Source organism: Limulus polyphemus, unplaced genomic scaffold (genome assembly GCF_000517525.1).
Source record: "Limulus polyphemus unplaced genomic scaffold, Limulus_polyphemus-2.1.2 Scaffold2006, whole genome shotgun sequence".
Lineage (NCBI taxonomy): Eukaryota > Metazoa > Arthropoda > Merostomata > Xiphosura > Limulidae > Limulus > Limulus polyphemus.
This window is the reverse complement of record NW_013667616.1, coordinates 1-21485: the sequence shown is the minus strand read 5'-3', so window position 1 is coordinate 21485 and position 21485 is coordinate 1. Positions and strand designations below refer to the sequence as shown.

At 34.8% G+C, this 21485-nt stretch overlaps 1 protein-coding gene across 2 annotated transcripts in view; it reads right to left on the bottom strand.

Moving 5' to 3' along the window:
* The window catches only part of LOC106465635 (toxin-like protein 14), a 32314-nt gene extending 13202 nt beyond the window's left edge, over positions 1–19112 (bottom strand). The window contains exon 1 of one of the 2 annotated variants that reach the window (XM_022393571.1): positions 18742–19112. In XM_022393571.1, coding sequence (XP_022249279.1) covers positions 18742–18778 — 37 coding nt within the window. In that variant the 5' untranslated portion in view covers positions 18779–19112. Of the gene's footprint in view, positions 1–5583; positions 5601–18741 lie in introns of those variants that run through there. The other variant, XM_022393569.1, reaches the window with a different exon arrangement.
* Positions 19113–21485: the final 2373 nt, after the last annotated feature.

The following is a 21485-nucleotide window of genomic DNA, read 5'->3' as shown; positions in this document are numbered from 1 at the left end:
GCTATAAACTTCGGAAGCTATAACTGTGATTGTTATAACGCTTATCAATCGGAAAACTTCAGCTACTTGACCAGGAACATTTACAGAATCCGAACATTACAACTCATTTACCTTCAGTAGATTCACATGGGACATTAATACTTTTACGAAAACATTACCTAATGTCATCGGTGGAAACTCAATCTGTAATAGGCGTATGATCAGCAAGAACTACAGGGCCAGCAAGCTCCTTACTAAGTGAATTGTACCTATATCAACCCGTAATCAACTCGCTCATCGTGAACCCTCGATAATATATCAAGGAAGTTCCAAATTAGAAAGAAGTCTTTATATTACTTGTAAGTTTGTGAAACTTTTGTTTATAAATCATTGTTTGTAATAACTTATTGTAAATTGTATTGTTGCGTGTATATTAAAACACATTTGTGTTAAACTGCCTATATATCGGCTTTTACTTAACTACTAGATTTAACTTTATCATTTAACTCAATTTCAGACCATTTGAAATTCTAATACATAACACATGTGAACAGTATTCTTTTACGGACTTCAGTCTTTGTATTAGGTTTTATTTGGAATATGTTGATAAGATCAGCATGGAGCCACCTGAAACATTGTCTCAAAATCAAGCACACAAGGCAGGAAAAGTCAATAAAAAAATACAGTCCAAATGCTGTTAATGTTTCTGTTATATTAAGATGATAGTAAGTTAACGATATTTGAAGTTTCTAGACTAAGGTGACCATTTGTCCCCGAAAATTGAGGACAGTCCCAAAAATAAGACTTATGTCCCGGACAGATTTTGTCCCCGATTTCGTAAATAAATCCACGCAATTTGAAATTTATATTTATTTTGGTCTAATAAATATTTTATTAATTCAATTGGTAGAAAGTTTGAATGTAAATTGTAAAATCTTTCAACAATTCATATTATCATAACGAGTCTCCCTCTCTCATCTCTGTAATAATATTTACAACAACACGAGTTAGCAGTGTCACAACAGTAATGTATACTCTCTGGATATAATACATTTACATTAATATTACATTAACATACAACTTACATTATATCATTACAATCTCGACCTTTTTTCTTAACATTTGGCGCCAGCTGACTGTACATGTAGTTCTGTTTACTTGCGCTTTACACACGTAATGTGTACATGTGCTCATGCTTAATCTCTGCTTTAGTAGCGGTACAGCATTGTTTTGCCTTCCTTCAGTGTTTTATTGCATGATTAAAATTATCTCAAGTCTACTCTCAGGTTAAGCGTGTTTTCAAAGAAGCGAAAGTGTAATTTTAGTGACTCATTAAGAGCTGAATTTCCATTTATTCAACTGGTTAACTCTGAAGTTACAACTGTACTAAAATATACCGTGTGTAGTTTAGACTTCTTCGATAGCGAGTGGCGGAAGGACTGCGATTACAGGCCATCTCCAAGCAAAGAAACACGAGAATGCATTGTTTGGTAAATCTCAGTCGGGTTGTTTGACAAACTATTTTCATAAACTGGAGCCGTCAAAAGCCGAATACGACTTGGCTGTTTATGAAGGTACATATGTCTATCATGCTGTTGGCCACAATCATACTTTTCGCATAGTCTGCAGAAGAAATTTGTAGACAAGAAATACAAGTGGACATAATACAAGCCATTTTATTAGTGAAAACAAACATGGAATTGTCATGTGAAGCATTCAGTGAAAAACTTGCATCAAATCCTGGAGTACTGAAGAAGATACATTCTTCAGATAAATACCATGCCACCGCAATTACCTCCTCTTCAAAATAATCAAGATACTGTCAAAATAGTTATCTTACATTATGTTACGTTACAAATCCGCTATTGCAATAAATGTTACAGTTTCTGTGTGTAAACTATGATAGTTCACTTATTATAACTTATTATTAATTAGGCTTAATTACCATAAATTCTGTTGGTTAAATTCATGTCTATTTTTAGTACTATACTGGCGGCCCCAGACCCCGGCCATTCTTACAACGCCTCGGGCCTTCGGCCCTCGGCTTATCACGTTCATGCATTTTTAGAAGTTACAAGGAAATGCCAAGAAAAACATGGTCACTTTATTTCTAGACGATTATTATAATAACTAATGGGTGGTAGCAACGATGAGATTTGTTGTCAACTGAAAAGCACATGAACGTACAATGATTATTTATATCGTCTGCAAATTTATTACCAGGTGAATTTCAAGGGCAACATGTTTTGGATATTTCTAGGCTTAGTTACCGTTACACTTCACAAAGGAAAGTGGGCAGATTAACCAAGATCAAAACTTTTACAAACATATTGTTGAAACAGATATTAAAGAAAATGATGTGCCATGATCTATTTTGCGTTTAAGGCAAAGCTACTAAGACTATCCCTAATCTTGATCTACTAATAAAATGGAAAGCAGCCAATCAGAAGCACCCTACCACCTAAAACTATAAGTACGGGGAATATTGTATGGTATCACACGGATTCAAAACGTGGCTCGTCATCTCCAAAATCAAGAGATCCACCAAAGGTCCCATTCTCCCGATATATATTACTCTTATGAAAATCTTGCAGAGATGCAAGTTACCTTAATTTATTAAACACTGCTCCCCTTACTGTTCCTGTAAATATGCATGTAAAATTAGCAATACATTTCAAGAATTTTACTATAGCAACGACTTTTTTTTATCATAATAAATATTGACTTTCCCAGGTTTCATATAGTTGAAGCCCAAATGAAAAAAAAAATATAATAATACGTAAATGTGTACAGTTTGTTATTAAGGGCAAAGCTACACAATGAGCTATCTGTGTTGTGCTCACCACGGGGACCGAAACACGGTTTTTAGCGTTAGAAGCTTTCAGACAGGATATTTACGGAATTATTACTTTGTGAAAAAATAATAATTGTTTCGTTTCGGCCTTAGGCCTACATCAGACATTTTTTTGAGGATGAATGAAAGCATTTGTATGGCATAATTTATTTTTTACAAAGTAATAATAAGATTTATACATAACTAATATATTTGATTGATTGTTTAGTACATGCCTATAGAATGATTTGGAGAATATAAATTGTTCAGTTTCTGTATTTTCATTATGATAGAGGATATCAGTTGTAGATTTACATCTGTTAGAAAATTAAACCTGTCGTAGAGTTTATGCCTATAACTTGGCGACTTGATACAGTTAGTGCAATATAATCAGAAAAAAAAAATGTTTGATGTCTTGTTTTTTGATTACAGATATGGGAAAATCATCTTTTAAACGATACCCCATACATTCAGCATTGTGGTTATTGTAGGAAAAGACAGGGTGATATAACAGATATTGATAGATACATATTGTTACAACAACGGAAGTCACGTGACTCTAGTAACACGTCATGAGATTCTAGAAGGATCATGTCTGTTCGTGGCAACTCTAGTCTTCTGTACGCGCCCTCTATATTTATATATATATATATATATATGTATATAAGCCGGCAAATGAAGTGACGGCATAAAAGATAATTGCAGACAGGCAGAGATAGAGACGGACAATTGAGTCAAGTGCGGTAGTAAGTAATGTGCGTGAATCGTTCGTTGTGAATTATACGTGTGTTTAAGTTAAAGTGACTGTGGAAATTAAATGTATTGCAAAGTTGAATTGAGAAAGAATAAACTAGTTTTATTTAAAAAAAAGACCTGTATCGCTGAAGTTTCTCCGAAAGAATTTCTACGAAAAATTAACAAACGAACACAGACCTGACAATATATAGATAGTGATATACAGACGTTTATGAAGCGTTTGTACGCGTATATGGCTGTCTTGTATACAAAATGTTCAACATACAAATGGTGTATACGTCACTAAAGTTATTTGTCATATTAAATACATACATTTGTGCAGCGTTTTTCTTTAAGTGTTATTATGACCATAACTATACGTACTTACACATACGTGTACGTTTGTTATTACAGCTCAGTATATGCTGCTCCTATGATGTGCACATTGGAATAGATATGTTTATGTTTCGTCTTTATTGACACATTTCACCAACTGATTATAATTTAGGGATATGGAACAACACGTGCATTAAATTTTATTTTGGACAAAAGAAAAGAAACAGCACTCAAACAATAGATAATTTTCGGATGACAGAATTGAAATTTAGGCGTACTATCTATATAGTATGATGTATTTGGTTTTGTTTTGTTCGTTGCTAAGCGTAAAGCTACACAATGGGCTATCTATGCTCTGCCCACCACGGGATGTACTTGGTGTTGTATTCATAGGTAGTCGCTGAGTGCTTGTTAGAGCACCAAACGAAGTAGTTGTATAAAGTATTATACAACTTTTTTTTTTGTATTTCGTAGCCTCTGTACTTGATTCCTAACGTAATGCATGTAACAAATATATCACGTTTCCAAGCGAGCATGCATCCTCTTTTACAAATAAAACTCCATAATTTGGTCCAAAAGTTTAGTGTCCGCTTTTCAATAAAACTAATTATTTCCTGAGCTCAGCCTGGAATCCTACTCATAGGTAGCAACGTCGTCCCTGATTGTATTTGTAACAGGATCCTCTCATGTTATATCACTGGCTAGTTAAACAATAGCTGTTGGGTTTAACTTTCTAAATATATTCTTTATTTCTGTGTTTCGCATCGTATAATTTCACAATAAAAGTCCCCTCTCAACGGTCTAAGATACAACATGTTTCGTTTAGTTACATAATGATACATTTCAAATAACGAATGACACTTAAGAAGTCCCAGCATTCAAACAAAATAAAACAGAATAATAATTAGGATGTCAAATCTACATTAGTATGTTAATGAAGGTGGCGGAGAAAAGAACAATAGGAAGTGATGTTCCATAGTTTCTATTGTAGTTCACTTCCGGATAATATCTGTTGTTTCAAATACCTGGAAACCAGATGCTACCTTTTCTAGTCACATTATGTTGATTTGATATTCAAAGATACGTTAACTTTGATTCGAGTCTTATATGACAAAATAAACATGCCTATGATTTGACTTCCGATGACAGACAAACAGGTGAGATTAATAAAAGATAGACAGTTTAATTTATAATAACCCATAATTCCTGCATGTAGAATTGCATGAACTTCCGCTTTGAGTGTTGTTTTTTATGTTCCATTGAGTGTAATTTGTCGGTTTTATAAAACATTTACATTCATTAAAATTTCGCTAATTAGAATATTTCTCCTTGCAACTTCCATATCATAGCAAGTTAAAACCTTACACGTTGTCCCAAATCTTACCATTGAACATAATCATGTTACACCAACTTTCTGATCTCATCAACGCCACAGTATAAAACAGTTTATTAGGTTTGTTATTTAAACTATATGAACTGTTTATTTTTTGCTGAAACAACGAAATTACATCCACCACTAGAACACTATTAGCACTATTCTACTGAAGCTCACCATTAGAATAAGCATGCATCCGCTATTAAACTAACACTACAAGCTTGTACGTTTTACGTCAATAATAGTTATAAACCTAAGGATTATGTATTCACAATTAGACTAAATCTACACGACAGTCCTATATATTTTCTATAATAATACTTACAAATTTAAGGATGATGTATCCACAACAAAGTTAAACCCCAACGATAGTCCTGCACATTTTGTCGTAGTACAAACTTAAGGATGATGTATCTATAGTTAGGCTAATCTAACAAACACTATCGTCCTGCACATTTTACCATAACAATACTTACAAACATATAGATAATGCATCCACAATTAGGGTAAAGCAAAACTACAGTCCTGTACATTTTATAGTAATCCTTACAAACAGTCCTGTAAACGTTATCACTGTAATCCTTGGAAATAAAATGAATATGTATTCCATATTAGACTGAATCAACACTACAGTATTGCACATTTTATTATAGTAATTTCTTACCAACATTACAATTAAACATCTGCTAACAAACACAAATACTGCTACAGCTGAACCTTGTTTTCAATTCAGACATTCAAATAATCATACACTAAACATTACTTTAACGCTAATTGCCTTAGTTATCCTAAATATAACAATTATTTAATTTCGTGAAAAAAATTGGTTGTTTTTTTATTTTCTACTGATAGTTGATTTCAAATATAAAATGTTTATAAGTTGTTTTTTTTCTATAAAGTTACAGTAATTTCAGTGTTTTGATATAATTAAGATTCGATTGTATGTTCTTGTATTTTCTATTTTTCTGTTAGTAAGTAATTTTCCTTTCTTTCCTCAATGTTAGTTTCTTTAACAGTATTGGTTAAATGTCTAATATACGTATACTTATTTATTTATTAAATTGTTATTTTATTATGGGAATGATTCTGTATCGTTAGCTTCGTAAATGGATTTAAGACTAGCATGAATCTCCTGAGCTGACCGAATTTCATAAGATATTATTGGGATTACGGCCGAAAATGTCGATAACAACAAGGGTACCCAACTGATGAATCATTATAAACATTTTGTTTTTTAAGATTGTATACTCCTATTTAGAGCGGCACATTAAATTTATTTCATTATTCATTGGATTAACATTTAATTCTAATCTATGTAGGTAGTTTGCTTTGATCAGACATTATCTATAACCTAGTTTTTACCTTGATTTTAACGAAGTTTGCTGCTTTTTTTTCTTACCTACGACTCGGTAGATCAGCGGTAAAAAACGAATTCTTCTACCTTCAACAACGCGACCTGATGTTGTCTTTGGACTTTTTAGAATGTTACAAGGTTGCTGTCCTGTTTCGAAGTGCAAAGTCATTTATGCGTTTAGAAAGTTTTAAAATGCTTTAAAGCAACTAAGAGTCGGAAGAAATGTCTGCATTACTACACGGCTTTCAGTCGTGGTTTTGATTAAGCGAATACATCATTCTGCAATGTTCAAGTGTGGTCAAGTGGTTAGCACGCTGGATGTTCGCGTCCCGTTTCCGCAAAAACATATAGTGTTCTATACTTTTATTTTTGGCCATGGATGCATTGTAAGGGTGACGGTCAAATCCCACTATTCGGTCAGACAAAGTTAGTCCAAGAGTTGACGGAGAGTGCTGTTGAATATCCGCCTTCCCTGTAGTCTATCACCTTAAAACTACGGACAGCTAGTACAGATGATCCTGGAGTAGCTTTGCGCGAATATCCGAAAACAAACAAATTTTAGTCCTCCCAAGTGCTGCAGAATCTAACTTAAAAACTGATAACCTTAAACGTTTCGTAGTTACAAAATAATCATTTCTGTGAGAGTAAACTTGTAATGGTCTCCATTGACAACGATTACAAAGCCACACGTAACATCCACATGGTTTATTAAGTCCTGTAGAGTCCATTTAAACTGAATTAAAACAACACTTTTCTGCCACTACCAGAACTTACTAATGGCACAGTTCTTTACGTTTACTAAGCCAAGCCAGCATTACAGCACTCTATAACTACAAAAATATTTTTGATAACATAACCTTATATCCTCTAATCAAAACTGGTATAAAGGCCAGGTAGTTTCCTTAGACTCTTCGTTAGCAGGAATCTTCATAAACATTTTTATGAATGAGTGATTCTTACATCGAGAGCTGCAAAACCCCAAAATATGCGGCGGCCTATTAGTGAAAATATTATATTATTATTTGTAAATGCCAAATATTATGAGGGGCTTCGCACTTTTTATGTTGCCTTAGGTCCTGCAGTGGCTTAGTAAGGTCGCCTTTGTATGTATCTAATAAAAACTCACCCGATAACAGAATCGGGGAGCCGAGAGCTATCATAGACCCTGGAAAAGAATTGGTATATGAGCCTCCTTCTCTTAACCAGTTTCCCCCATGTCTTCTCCAGGGTCCCCTCACTTCGAGCCATGGTCTCTACTTTCTCGGTACTCCTAAATAAAATTATGGCCACGTTACGTTTTCTTGATTTTTCTAACAGAATCGTGTACACTTCGGTTAAGATAACAAAATACCTGGTAGTAGAGTAGCGAACACGTGTGTGTCAGTTATCCCTAATATTGGGCATAAATGCACTAAACAATGATGGATCACATGATATAATGAATACCAAACATTAAACTATGCTTGCTGATCGTATAATAGAAAAATAAGGGCGGGAAGGGATGAAACAAAATATATATATTTTAATTGCCTTTAGATAAGTCGAACCTTCTCAATGCTTGAGTAAAACATACCACTGTGCCACTGGGGGGCGCTGAAAAGGAATGGCAAGAAGATGGTGCAAGTTGATTGGAACGACAAGTCTTATTTATGAATGACTATTCCGACGCAAAAAAAGTCCATTAATTTTTGTAGCCTTAAATTGCTGGTGATTGCTGTCAGTATGAACAAAATGTTTTTTTTCTGTTATTCATTTTGCATTATTAATAATCCATTTGCATTGCTAGAGCGAAAAACTTAGCATAGGATTATATAAGATCAACTAAAAACATGATTTTTTTTTTATCTAAAGTATGTACGAGCCTTTAATTCTCACTTTCTAATCTTATCTTTCATTACTTATGCGGACTTACAACGCTAGAATCCGGGTTTCGATACCTGTGGTGTGCAGAGCACAGATAGTCCATTGTGTAGCTTTGTGCTTAATTACAAACAACAAACAACATCCTTTTCAATGTTCCAACATCAAGTTGGATTTGAATACATGTTGACTTGTATTTAACCTTGTTAATCGTGAGACAACATTTTTGGTGAAGTTACAATTGTTTTTAGAAAATACTGAGTAAATTTCAAGTAAGTACTTTTAACTAATTTTATGTATGTTGTATTTATCTCGCTCTCTCTAGCTAAAAAAATAAAATCATCTCCATTACACAGTTGTTGTTTACATGTCAGATTAACCTCTAATTAGAACTAGAATATCTCTTGTGTTTTATCGGAACTGATTTGTTAATAATAATAAAAGAACACAATATCGCGTACAGCAATTAGTAATATTGGACTTCTGACAGTTTGTTCAGTTTGCTGTGGTTTTTTCACTGATTTGTTAATCCCCGTTCACAGTGAGTATTTATTGTTCTGTGACATGGCGAAGCAAAATGTGGTGTCTTAAAAATGATATCGTGTTTTAAGCATGCTCCAATCGTTTGAGCACCAAACCTGAAATAAAGTTTCTTGGTACATCAGAGGTTGGCGAAGATCAAAACTAGTAAATTCCCAACTGGCAAAATATGGCACCCATCACGCACTAGCATAACTTAAGCATTTGTTATACAGTAAATTCATATGTATTCAATACAAAAACTACTGACAAAAAATTTGACAATTGATTAAACACTTGGGATAATATAAGATTTAAGTTGACGAAAACCCCGCCATTTCAAACCGTCTGAGGATCTTTCACAGCTAACTATTTAGTTTACTACGATGCCTTTATTAAATAGTGGAAATTTTTCAGCTGTGGTGATTCAAGCCTCTTTAACTGAAGTAAAATTCACATTCATTGTATACCCAACATTCTCTTTTCTGAATCGATGACCAACAACATGTAAAAGGATAAAAGAAACAAGTTACTTCACACTTGCACAATCCGACTGAGAGAGAGAAAAATGTCAATTCAGAAGTACTGTCTTCGATTTTCGGCTCTTCTACCAGTAACCAGCGAAATAACGTGTCCTGGTTTAGAAAAAAAATGGGCCCTTGGGCAATGACTTGTGGGAGGCAAAAATTACATTTGAAATTCTGTTTTAACGCGTCTCTGATTTTGAATTCGCAAGGGACAAGTTAAGAAGAAAGGAGGAAAACTGCAATTAACAAGATTTTACCCATAAATTTTAGGCTTATTAGATCTTATCAACATAACAGTCTAGTAATTATACCTCATTTTATCAACTTAGAACCCTATTAACAAGTGGAATGTACAGTTTCAAAATAACAAGTTCATTAATTATACTAGATCTTATCAACAAAACAGTCTAGTAATTATACCACATCTTATCAACTTAGAACCCTATTAATAACTGGAATGTACAGTTTCAAAATAACAAGTTCATTAATTATACTAGATCTTATCAACAAAACAGTCTAGTAATTATACCACATCTTATCAACTTAGAACCCTATTAATAACTGGAATGTACAGTTTCAAAATAAGAAGTTCATTAACTATACTAGATCTTATCAAGTAACAAGCCCAGTAGTTTTACTAGAGTTTATCAACTAATATCCCCGTAGTTATACTGCAGTTTATCAACTAAAATACCTTCGTCAACTACTATCCCCATAACTATACTAGAGTTTATCAACTAATATCCCCGTAGTTATACTAAACTATCTGAGAGTACCCATTAAGGAAGCAAAAATTGTACAAAGAACAATGTTATATTATGTTCCTTCTCTTTCTTCTTTCTTTTGTTATTAAATCTCTAATGATTTCATTGTACATTAGATGCTAACTTCACTCCCTGCTTTGTGGAAGGTAATAATTGAATTCATTTAACTGGTTAAGTACTTTTGTCTTTAAATTAAAAGTCAAGGTCTGTAAAAAAAAAGTGTAAATGTGCCCTATTTCAGAATGTTTTTATTTTCCTTCTCAGGCAAAAATCCTAAAACAAAATAACCCATGTACACCTTCGGACATTTCCAGTTACCATAACATATTACGATAATCGAGTCAGCCAACTCTGGATGATAGATGCTAACACATACACGAATACATGATAGATCATCTTTATAGTAAGCTGCTATCAACAGAGTTGTTCCACACTTGTACTAACACAGTAAACCTCTATCCTTACTAGAACCTAGCGATACACTGAAAATCACACTTAAAGTTATCAGTAAAACAAACGTCTATGTTTATATTACTTAACCTAAAACAATAAAAACCAGTTTTTGTCTGTCATGAAAATGCGCGCGCACTTCATTTTAACGGACGTAAACAAAAAGCATATATTTTAGTAGATATTTTGTATAACAACATATCATGGGCGTCCGCAGGAGGAGGAGAGGGAAGGGGGCACTTGCCCCCTCTTGGAAAATGAGAACCATAATTCTTTATTTATTCATTCAGCATATGTATATGGATTTTTTTATTCACTTCATAATTTTATTCACTTCACTGCTTTGACCCCCCCCCCCTTCTGAAAAAATTTCTGCAGACGCCCATGCAATATATTAAAAGCTTAGGAACGTTTTAAAAAAGGTCTAACGTTAGGCCATAGAATAACATTACAAGTGTATTTATTGTTAGTAGTAAATATGGTAAAGTTTAGCCCTAATTGAACTAAAGCAAAAAACGTTCACAAGTTCCGGTCATTTTATCTCTTTATCGAAATTAAGCCTTACTTAATAAAGATTTAACTAATGTTAGGCCTAATAAATACAAGTGGACTTATAGATTTCGGTGTCTGCGATTAGAATTATTTTGTATTATTCTAGAAATTCTGTGTTTAAAGAAGTGCTGTTGCAATGAATATACTAATTTTACCGGAAATGTCTTGCGGGTTTCTGCTAGTTATGAATAAAGTGAACTTCTCAAAGTTTCCAGCGAAACAAAATTAGCTAACTAGATACAAAAACTTTTATACTTTTTTCACAAGAATGAAGTCATTTACACAAATATCATGTGTTTTTTCAGTGTTAATATTTTTTTCTCCCACTATTCAGCAACAGCTGCTTGCTGACCATTGTGTGGCCTTCAGTCACAGGCCAGGTGATGCATACAGACGTCTGTGCCGGTGCACGCGGAAGACAGGTAGACTATAGTAATTATCTCGACAATGATTTCTCTTCTACAGTTTGCACGACACCATTTTCCACTGCGGGCGTGGTTTTCTATAAAGCCGAACACAGTACAATGATCCCTTTCACTGTCAGGGACTTAAAAAGGGTAAGATTAAAATTTTCTATTTTCAATTAGCCTCCTTGTGGAGACATCTGACAAATAGTGATGACTGAGATACTAGGAAGAATCATGTTGAATCAACTCAAATTAATAAAACAAAACATGTTTATTAGTGTGTATGTATACAAAATAAAAAAATATTCCAAATTATGACTTTTTTAACACAACTTGATTTGTCTTATCGTGTGTGACAAAACAGTTTTACCTTTCATCAAGAGAATTTTGTTGTAATTGTTTATGCATTTTATTTAAGCAACACTATAACTATAAAAATTCCCCATTCGCATAAAAAGTAACTAGGCCCCCTACATATATTGTACATTTGCTGTTATGTTAAACTTATATTAAAGTTTTTCTTCATTACCCATTCAAGCCGTCTCCAAGCATTATAAGTCTCAAAGTGGGTTCCTCGTCATCGAATTTATGTTCTCCTTGTTGGCAATTAAGTTTGTCAGGCCCTTCGCCCCTCTCTCTCCAATTGCGGGGGCTGTGGGGGTATACTTATGCCACTGCACTGAAGTTGCATCTTTCATTCATGTGGGTGAAAACTAATTTCGTTAATTTATAATGTTGGTAGCTAACGTTTTAGCTAAATCATGTATCTGTAGTCACAGAACACCAGAAGGAAAGAGACTGTCCAAGGAACAGATAGAGAGAGAGACAAACAGACCAATTAAGAGTCCGCATGACACGTTTTCCGAAAACTGGGAAGTCATTATTTTCATGCTAAAAGTAACAATGACGTAAGCTTAACATCTGCATAATTTCAAAGCTATTATAGCCGCACGACTTATCTCTGACAATGCAATACGTTCAAACCCCCTTCTTCCCCTTGAACTTCTGCACCTGACTCTCCCTTCTGTAGCATGATTAACCTCTCACAAAAACTAAAATATTCAAACTTCAGACCCTGAGCATCGTTAACGTACAGAGATAATGATTTGTAAATACTGACGTCCTTTCTCTGTAATAAGAAGTAATTCTAAAGAGGAGGTCGTCTGGCGTTCACGAAACATATTTGTTCTTTCAGCACATCTACTTCTAGTACAGGTTACGAACAAATGTCCTTTCCAAACATATCGGAATAAAATGTCACCATATATAGATAGATCTTAGTTAAATAGTCACCAAATGTTTTAGGGTAATGATTCATCAGACGTATGACGTTTGGGACAAAAAATCATCACCATAGTACTAATGAAAAGATATAAGGATGTTTGAAAAAACGCACGACTTCTTCACTTCTAAAGAGGTATACACCCCGCTGACTTATAGTCCGTTATCTAATGGTGCTCATAACTACAGTTTACAGCTGGTCAGTCAGTATGTGTTTCATTAGCTGAACGTACATTAATATATTTCGCTTTACTGTGTGCAGAAACCTGAAACATATGTGTGTGTATCTATTCTTAGAGCACCCTTGGAACATAACATGTGGGTGCTAAGTGTATAGTAACATTTTTCATAAAATATAAAAAAGTGGATATTTTCATGACTCTAATCGTAATCGTCATTAACAGCTTACTTCTTGGGTTGAGTGTATTCACAGTTCGAGCGTCAAAACTTATGGGAAGAAGATCATCTCATAAAGTTTGTTTGTTTATTTGTAATTAAGCACAAAGCTACACAGTGGGCTATCTGTGCTCTGCCCACCACGGGTGTCGAACCCGGATTCTAGCGTTGTAACTCCACAGACATACCGCTGTGCCACTGGGGGGCATCTCAGAAAGACCCGATATTTAAAAAGGCAAAACTATAAAGAAAATCGAGTACTACGTTCAAAGACCTAAAGTGTCACCTTCGTAGATTAATACAAACTAATACCTTATCAATTGATTTAAATGTAAAGCATTTTTACTTTTCAATTGATTTAAGTGTATACTGTCTTTACTAGTAACATGGCACCGTAGAAGATTGATACAAGCTAAAGACAGTCTATTGTCAATTGATTTACATGTGTAGTGTATTTACTAGTAACATGGCACCGTAACAGATTGATACAAGCTAGAGATAGTCTATTGTCAATTGATTTAAGTGTATACTGTCTTTACTAGTAACATGGCACCGTAACAGATTGATACAAGCTAAAGATAGTCTATTGTCAATTGATTTACATGTGTAGTGTATTTACTAGTAACATGGCACCGTAACAGATTGATACAAGCTAGAGATAGTCTGTTGTCAATTGATTTATATGTGTAGTGTATTTACTAGTAATATGACACCGTAACAGATTGATACAAGCTAGAGATAGTCTGTTGTCAATTGATTTATATGTGTAGTGTATTTACTAGTAATATGACACCTTAGCAGGTCTTAACGTTTGATTTTCTTGTTAAGTACATGTTACTAGCGCAATAATGGATTGATTTTATTTGGTTTTGTTTTGATAAATATAATTTCTTATTTTCTTGAGAATTGTAATTTCACTTTTGATATTTCGGTATTGTTTGGTACATTCTGCCTTATTCTGTTGAATTTATCGCCTATACTCTTAACATAATTTATAATACTAGATTTTTTATGTATGTGTGTGTGTGCGTACGGTTTGAAAAACGACTGCTAGTTTGGGCCAACAATTACTGGCTATTTACATATTTATTAGGGCCTAAACCTGATAATAGGTTAGGTTACCTTTTGTCAGAACATCAGCCATGATATGGCGCGGCAAAGAGTTCACAAGATGCTTGAAAATGTTCAGAAAGATTTTTCTCCCCAATCAGTCATTAACGTTGTACGTAATTCATGGAGAGAGGTATCTTTCATGTTCATCTCATAGTTACTCAACTGAATTACGATCCGGGAATTTTGGTGGCCATGGAAGATGTCTAAAGTCTCCGTCATGTTCCTCAAACCATGTATGCACAATTTGGGTATGGTAGATGGAAGCAATGTCGTCCCCATCAGGGATTTGATCAGAAATTTTGCTGAGGTAAGCTTTGGCATTCATTCTGCTTTCTAAAGGGGGGAAGGGGCCCAAAGTATTTCAGAGCCATAACCATGACTCTCTACCCACCCACCACAGAAGTCTGGATAGTTGGGATCACACAAGAAGGGCAAGTTATTTTGGGGGCTTTTCCCAAATTTCTTTTCTCCCATCTGTGCAAAAAAAAAGGGGGGGAACCGTTATTCATTGGACCACACCACTTTTCAACACTTCTAATTAGTCCAATGTCTGCGCTCTTTATACCCTTTAAAGAGTTTTTCTTGTTGGTAACTAAGTGCAATGATTTACGCAATGTTCTACTGCCATAGTTCATTTGTTGCAACGTTCTTTGTAAAATATGGTTATTGATGGGCATAGATTACCCTGCATTGAATGTCTTTCAGTTGGTCTATTGTTTGATGACAGTTGGACTTTACTATCTTGTCTAACCACCTTTTTCTTCTGTCTGTCACTGTATTCACAGCCATAATTCTCCCTCACAGCATACATTTTATTCACCTTTTTATTCATTTCCAGTAACCTCAAATGACCAATTTCTCCAAAGCAGCCTACCAACGAAATTGTCTTACCCATTGTGGCATCCGATAGAAATTCACCCCTTTTTGCCTCTTTTCAAACCTACAGCATCTGTACCTTGCCCCATGTTTATTAGACTGACTGTAAATGTGCTTGTACTAGTTATTTATAGCGCTGGAGCGACCATCTGACACATCACCTGTTCAATCTAATTTGTATCTTCAGCTCAGGTCGGGCCTAAGTCTGAATGGGTACATGGGTTCTAATAAAGTAGACAGCTAGTGTATATAAAAATATGGCGCTCTACGTCTGGCTTGTAGGCTTATGATAACTGTTGGTTTCATCCAACAATCAGCATTGGTTATGTATAGAAATATAGTTTCGTATTTGTGGTTTGAAAGACAAATGTTGGCTTAGTCCAATAAACACTAGATATCTATACAAAAGCAATGGTTTATAAAGTACATATTTAGGTTTTCCATTATTTTCACAGTTGTGTTCAAGTAGAAACCTTCTATTTCTGTAATATGAAAGATAGCTGATATTTCAGATACTGTAACATGGTAGTATGTTTGTTTGTTTGTTTGTTGCTGAGAGCAAAGCTACACAAAGACTATCTCTGTTATACCCACCGCGAGTATTGAAACACAATTTTAGCGTTTTAAGACCTCAGTGTTACCGCTGGACCACCAGGGGGTTATGTGTGTGTGTGTTAGTTTAATGACTGATATCTTAGCTAACAGTAATTGGCGGTGCACTAAGTTGAATTATTTGTTATTAAGAAGTGATGATTTAAAATAATAAAATCGTGTATTTTTTCAACATACATATCTCGGTAATTATCAGTAGCCTAATATTTTGACTCACTTTGTACAATAAAACCCCACCCAACGCAAAATAGTAGCCTATATTGATTTTTCTGTCTGCTGATACTATGCCGTAAATATGACGTCAGTTGTCATGACAACGCAAGCGCCAAAGACACTGCGTTGCGCCTCTGAGTAGGTAAAATAATATTAGTCATCTCGTGTTCCACCACAAAGTAAAAAGCACTGAGATAATATCTCAGGTAGGGATAAAGGTTGTGGATATAATACAGGCTTCCAAGAGTAAGATAACAATATTCAGTTAGATAGCCTCTCATTGTGAAGGTAAGGATTGTTTCCCTTCGTGTCTTTATGTTAATATTTATGTATAGATATAATTTATATCTTATATTTCACGTGCTTTTATGGTAATTTTTATGTACTAATAGATATTTTACGTTGCATTAAGATGTTATTCTTAACAGCTGATTGATTTATATTTCTGTCCATGACTCCATTAGATCTTATAATAACGTGGAACATGCGATCACGTTACCGGGTAGACGTGTGTGTGACGTAAGCAATGTTAATATATACATATTTATATAATCTAAACAATAATGCACATTTATGTGATTATTTGGAATATGTATATATCTATATATATATACATATATATATCAATGATACTGCTATAATTATATATATATATATATATATATATCACTGATGACTCTCTGTTTTGAGGCATGGAAATTGTAATACTTCCTTTTTGTCATCATATTTTAACAATAAAATACGCACTCCGCGTGATTGTCTTTAATTGATCTACTTCCTAAACAAGCGTATAGATGTCGCTAAAATTAGCATGACTCATTGTTATTGTCCTCGGACAAAAATAAGATAATTATATATTAATTGTACCACTTTAGATAATAGACTCGCATTTTTTAAATTCTAAAGGTCTTAGATCTTATACAGATTTGAAAAAAAAACGAAGTTAATATGTAAGAAACAGGGTGTAATTTTGTGTAAATATGGCGCCAAAAACAGATATATATTAAATATGTTGTGCATTGTTTATTATCCGTATGTTACTTTAAATCAGCTTACACTGTAATTATTCCACGGTTTTCAACTGTCTATTACTACGTGCTATGTCTGTTGTGAATGCTAACTGTCATAAGAACTCTCGCTCAGCTATTTTTAATCTCCTTGTCGTTTGTAAATTGGAAAAGCTATGTCTTTGTTAATTTTCACCGAAGTGTGCTTTTTTTCATACTTGATATTTAACATTGTTGCCACGTATCTCTTATGAAAACAATTTTTTCGAACGGTAAGACATTCTGATGTTCCTCGATTGATTGAAAGATAATGATATATAACATTGTGTTTAAAGACAAATTTTCAACTTCACAGCACGTGATGTAATAGCATGTGAACGATATTTTCACATCTCTTCGTGGATTTATTTAAATAGTTAATTATATCTTATTTTTAACAAAGTAACGGAAACATTAAGTAAATAGGTATAAACGCTTAACTTTTTAGTAATATTCTTTTGAATATAATTTGCGAAGAAGGGAAAACCATAGGCATTAGTCACCGGTTACTGAAAACAAGTTACTGATTACTCGTTTCTTCAAAAAAAGTAATATTACGTCCTTACGCATTAGTTAACAAAAAAGTAGCGTGTTATATTACTCGTTACATGTCTTTCTCTTGTCTTAACTTGCCTATCAATTGTTGTAACTAGTTCTTATTGTTGTTGTGTTTTAAACCATACGTTTGGAAATTTATTTATTAATATCTGTTATGCCAGCCTAGGGCTCAGTCCTAGGTGGTGTGTACAGCACAGATAGCCCATTGTGTAGCTTTGCGTTAACAACAAACAAACAAACAAAACAAATTTGCTATGCTTTTCATACAATGTATGTAGCCAGTTAATTTGGCTGCACAGTGCGCATGCGCACAATTAGCCAGATTAAAAAACGAAACTAACGCCTCTGTGCCGATATAGCTCGTACAATAGCCATTTTTTGAGCTGCCTTCTAAAATTGATCATGACAGTTACTCAAAGGAAACACATATTTGACACGTAGTTTAGATATTTAATTTGCTTAGAATTTAGAAGTTGACATTTTCTTTGGCCTTAGAAGAAGAAAAAAGAGCATTACCAACAGAGAGCAGGTAACGAGACGAACTCTTTTTTTTTTTTTTTGTGAAAAGTAACTGTAATATTATTATTACTCCCATTGAAAATCTAAAGCATTATAAAACCTCGTTATTGACAAAGGTAATAGCATTACAGTGATAAGTTACTTAAATAACGCGTTACCCCTAACTCTTTTAATAAGTGTATTGAATCTTGCATATTTGGTGTGCTCTGTGCAAACAAAAAGTTTGAACATTGTCCACCTGCTCCGACGTCGTTGTCTATACAATTCGTACATTGACGTCAGCAGAAGGCCAGCATTCGTCACGGTTATTCACTCGAATATGATTGTCAAAACTACTAGAGTGCTCTACCGCTAAATTAATGGTTCTTTGTAATTAAACACAAAGCTACACAATGGCTATGTTATAAACATAGCTGGTAGGTAATGTTCCTCTTACCTCTCGACTTCTCGCCGCGGGACACGGCCAACTTCATCCGCCACTTCAAACCCCAAGCCCGAGTATTCCCTGAGCGAACTCGACGTCTGCGGAAGGGAGGCTTACTAGAAGATTTCCACTACCTTCGCCAACCCTGAACTTCACTTTCCAACCCCCCAAAAGCAGTGCCAGTCTCCACACTATATTTATCCGGAACATTCATATATCCTTTACACCAGAAGAAATACTCCAAGCCCTGCTAGCTACAACAGATTCTACGATCCACGCTGTCCACCGCATCCAGTCCAAGAAAAGAGGTTCACCCTCCACGTTCATGAAAGTTGTCAGAACTTCTAAACATACAGCAGATCTCATCCTCTCCTACGGTTGCTTCCTCGACTATCACCATTTCAAAGAAGAAAAACCTTATCGCAAGCCTCACCCACCCCATACCTTTCCTAACCCACCCCCCAAGCCCACGTTTCACAATACCCAGAAGATAACCGCCGCCGACCAGAACTCTACCGCCCATCCTAATACAACAGACCAAGCTACTCAAACTTCACCCACTCCTGATACACAAGATATGTCTACTCAAACCATCACTACCAGGAGGAAAAAAGGTACCCAGACACAGCCACCACTTACCATCGACGCCTTTCAACAGACCAACAGCACGCCTCCCAGCCCCAAGCCACTGTCTTCATCATCATCGACGTCTAACTCACCAAACGCCCTAGTAATCGATACCTCCCCCCCCCCCGATCTCTACCTACCCGACGAACCTTTCTCAGTCTTCCGCTCTCTCATCTACGACACTGAGAACCCCACGCCTTTACCACCTGCCCGGAACCAGAAACTATACGAATTCAAATCCACGATAAATTCCAGCAGACTACACAACAACTTCAAGTATTAATCAACCCCCAGCACCGGCCTTCACTTTGCCTTCCCTACTTGCAACTTACTTCTTCTCGTTAATAGAGCACTAGTAACGGATCAGACGTTACCAGTGAAAGTGGGTGTTCTCGGGGTACTCTCGTTTCCCCCACACTTAATTCTCGGCATAGGATTTTTAGATCCCCGCCGCCCTGATGGACCATCTGTCCGATATCGGCCGTTTACGTTTAGTTTTAGTTTTAGTTTACTTTGCTTCACTTTTTATTATCTATAATTACTCTCTCTTGATATTTTTAAAATTTACATATCTAGCCCGCATTAATTTCCCATTTCTCATGCTAAGCCCTTACTTCTAGACCACGAGCGGGGTGAAGGAGGATTGCTCAATCTTCGAGCACCCCCAGATTAATAATTATTTCTTCGGAAATAATTATTTTTAAATCTAAATAACTGCCAGGAAAACGAAAACGAATGTTCCTCTCTTTTGTTTCCATTTTTCATTGTCATCTAACAATTCTACTTACAACTATTTAGTTCATTTATATAAATCGCATATATTAAGCTAAGGTCACCTAACATCTAAGACAAATTTTTTATAACTTTCTTTCTGCTGCATTATACAGTTAACGAGAAAAATAGCTGTTTGTTAGTTCGTTTGTAATTAAGCACAAAGCTACACAATGGGCTATCTGTGCTCTGCCTACTACGGGTATCGAAACCCGGATTCTAGCGTTGTACGTCCGCAGACATACTGCTGTGCCACTGGGGGGGGGGGGCAGAAGAATAGCCAAAAAGTATTTGTTGTTGTTTTAATTAAAATATATTTATTTATTTATTTTAGTTTAAATTGTAACTAACTTTACTACTGTAAGTAACATTTTCGTTTCAATAGCAAAATTCAGAAAGTTGCAAAAAAAATCATCGAGTCTCCGAAGATATTGTCGCTTCAAACTACAGAACATATCTTTATATGGCAATTTTAATAACTGTATCTCATGCATGCAGGGTTTGAACCCAAGATGACTCATATTCAAGCCAACTGTTCTACCAACTGAGCTAAAGAGTTAAACCACTAGAAATTACTAGTAAGACTCATTCTTTAACAACTCAAATTACCATATTATAAAAATTGGCGCCCATCGTGAGGCAACCCCATAACCCCGAGTTAATCAGACAAGGCTCGATGGTGGGCCTTATTTTAGTGAGAGGGGAAGAATGTGGTTTTTTTGAGTAGCTAAAACAAAAAAGTGCTTTAAGATAAATTGCTAGTAGGTTAAATTTAGTTGATAAAGCGCTAGTCTAGCGTGTGAGCAGTACTGGGTTCGATTCCTGTTTGAGGGATTCGCAAAAACTATAATTACCCCATTTGCAAAGCAATCGATAAGAGAATAATTTTTGCTTTTTGACTGTATGTTTGTTAGTTAAAGGTAAAAGACGGATGATTCATATAATATTTATTGATTGAGAATATTCAATGTAAAACTTACTAATCCAAAGTGTAAGGTTGTTTTTATTATTTATTCTTTAGAAAATAACTTGAAACTTCTTGCGATTTTTTATTCGTTTTAGGGACTTGCTCCATCGACCCCACTTTTATGCGTATCATTAATACATTTAAATTAAACAAAAAGAGTGACATAGTAACACATTTGATAACTTTCTTCTTATTCCTTTTTCATTTCAGCAGAATAAAAGGTGGTTTGTAGTCTGTATGATATGCTTTAGTAACCTAGTATAAATCAAAGGAGAATTTTTATAACTAGTATATCTACTAATAATATCACAACACGTAGAAGCTTGTTATAACTAGTATATCTGCTAATAATATCACAACACGTAGAAGCTTGTTATAACTAGTATATCTA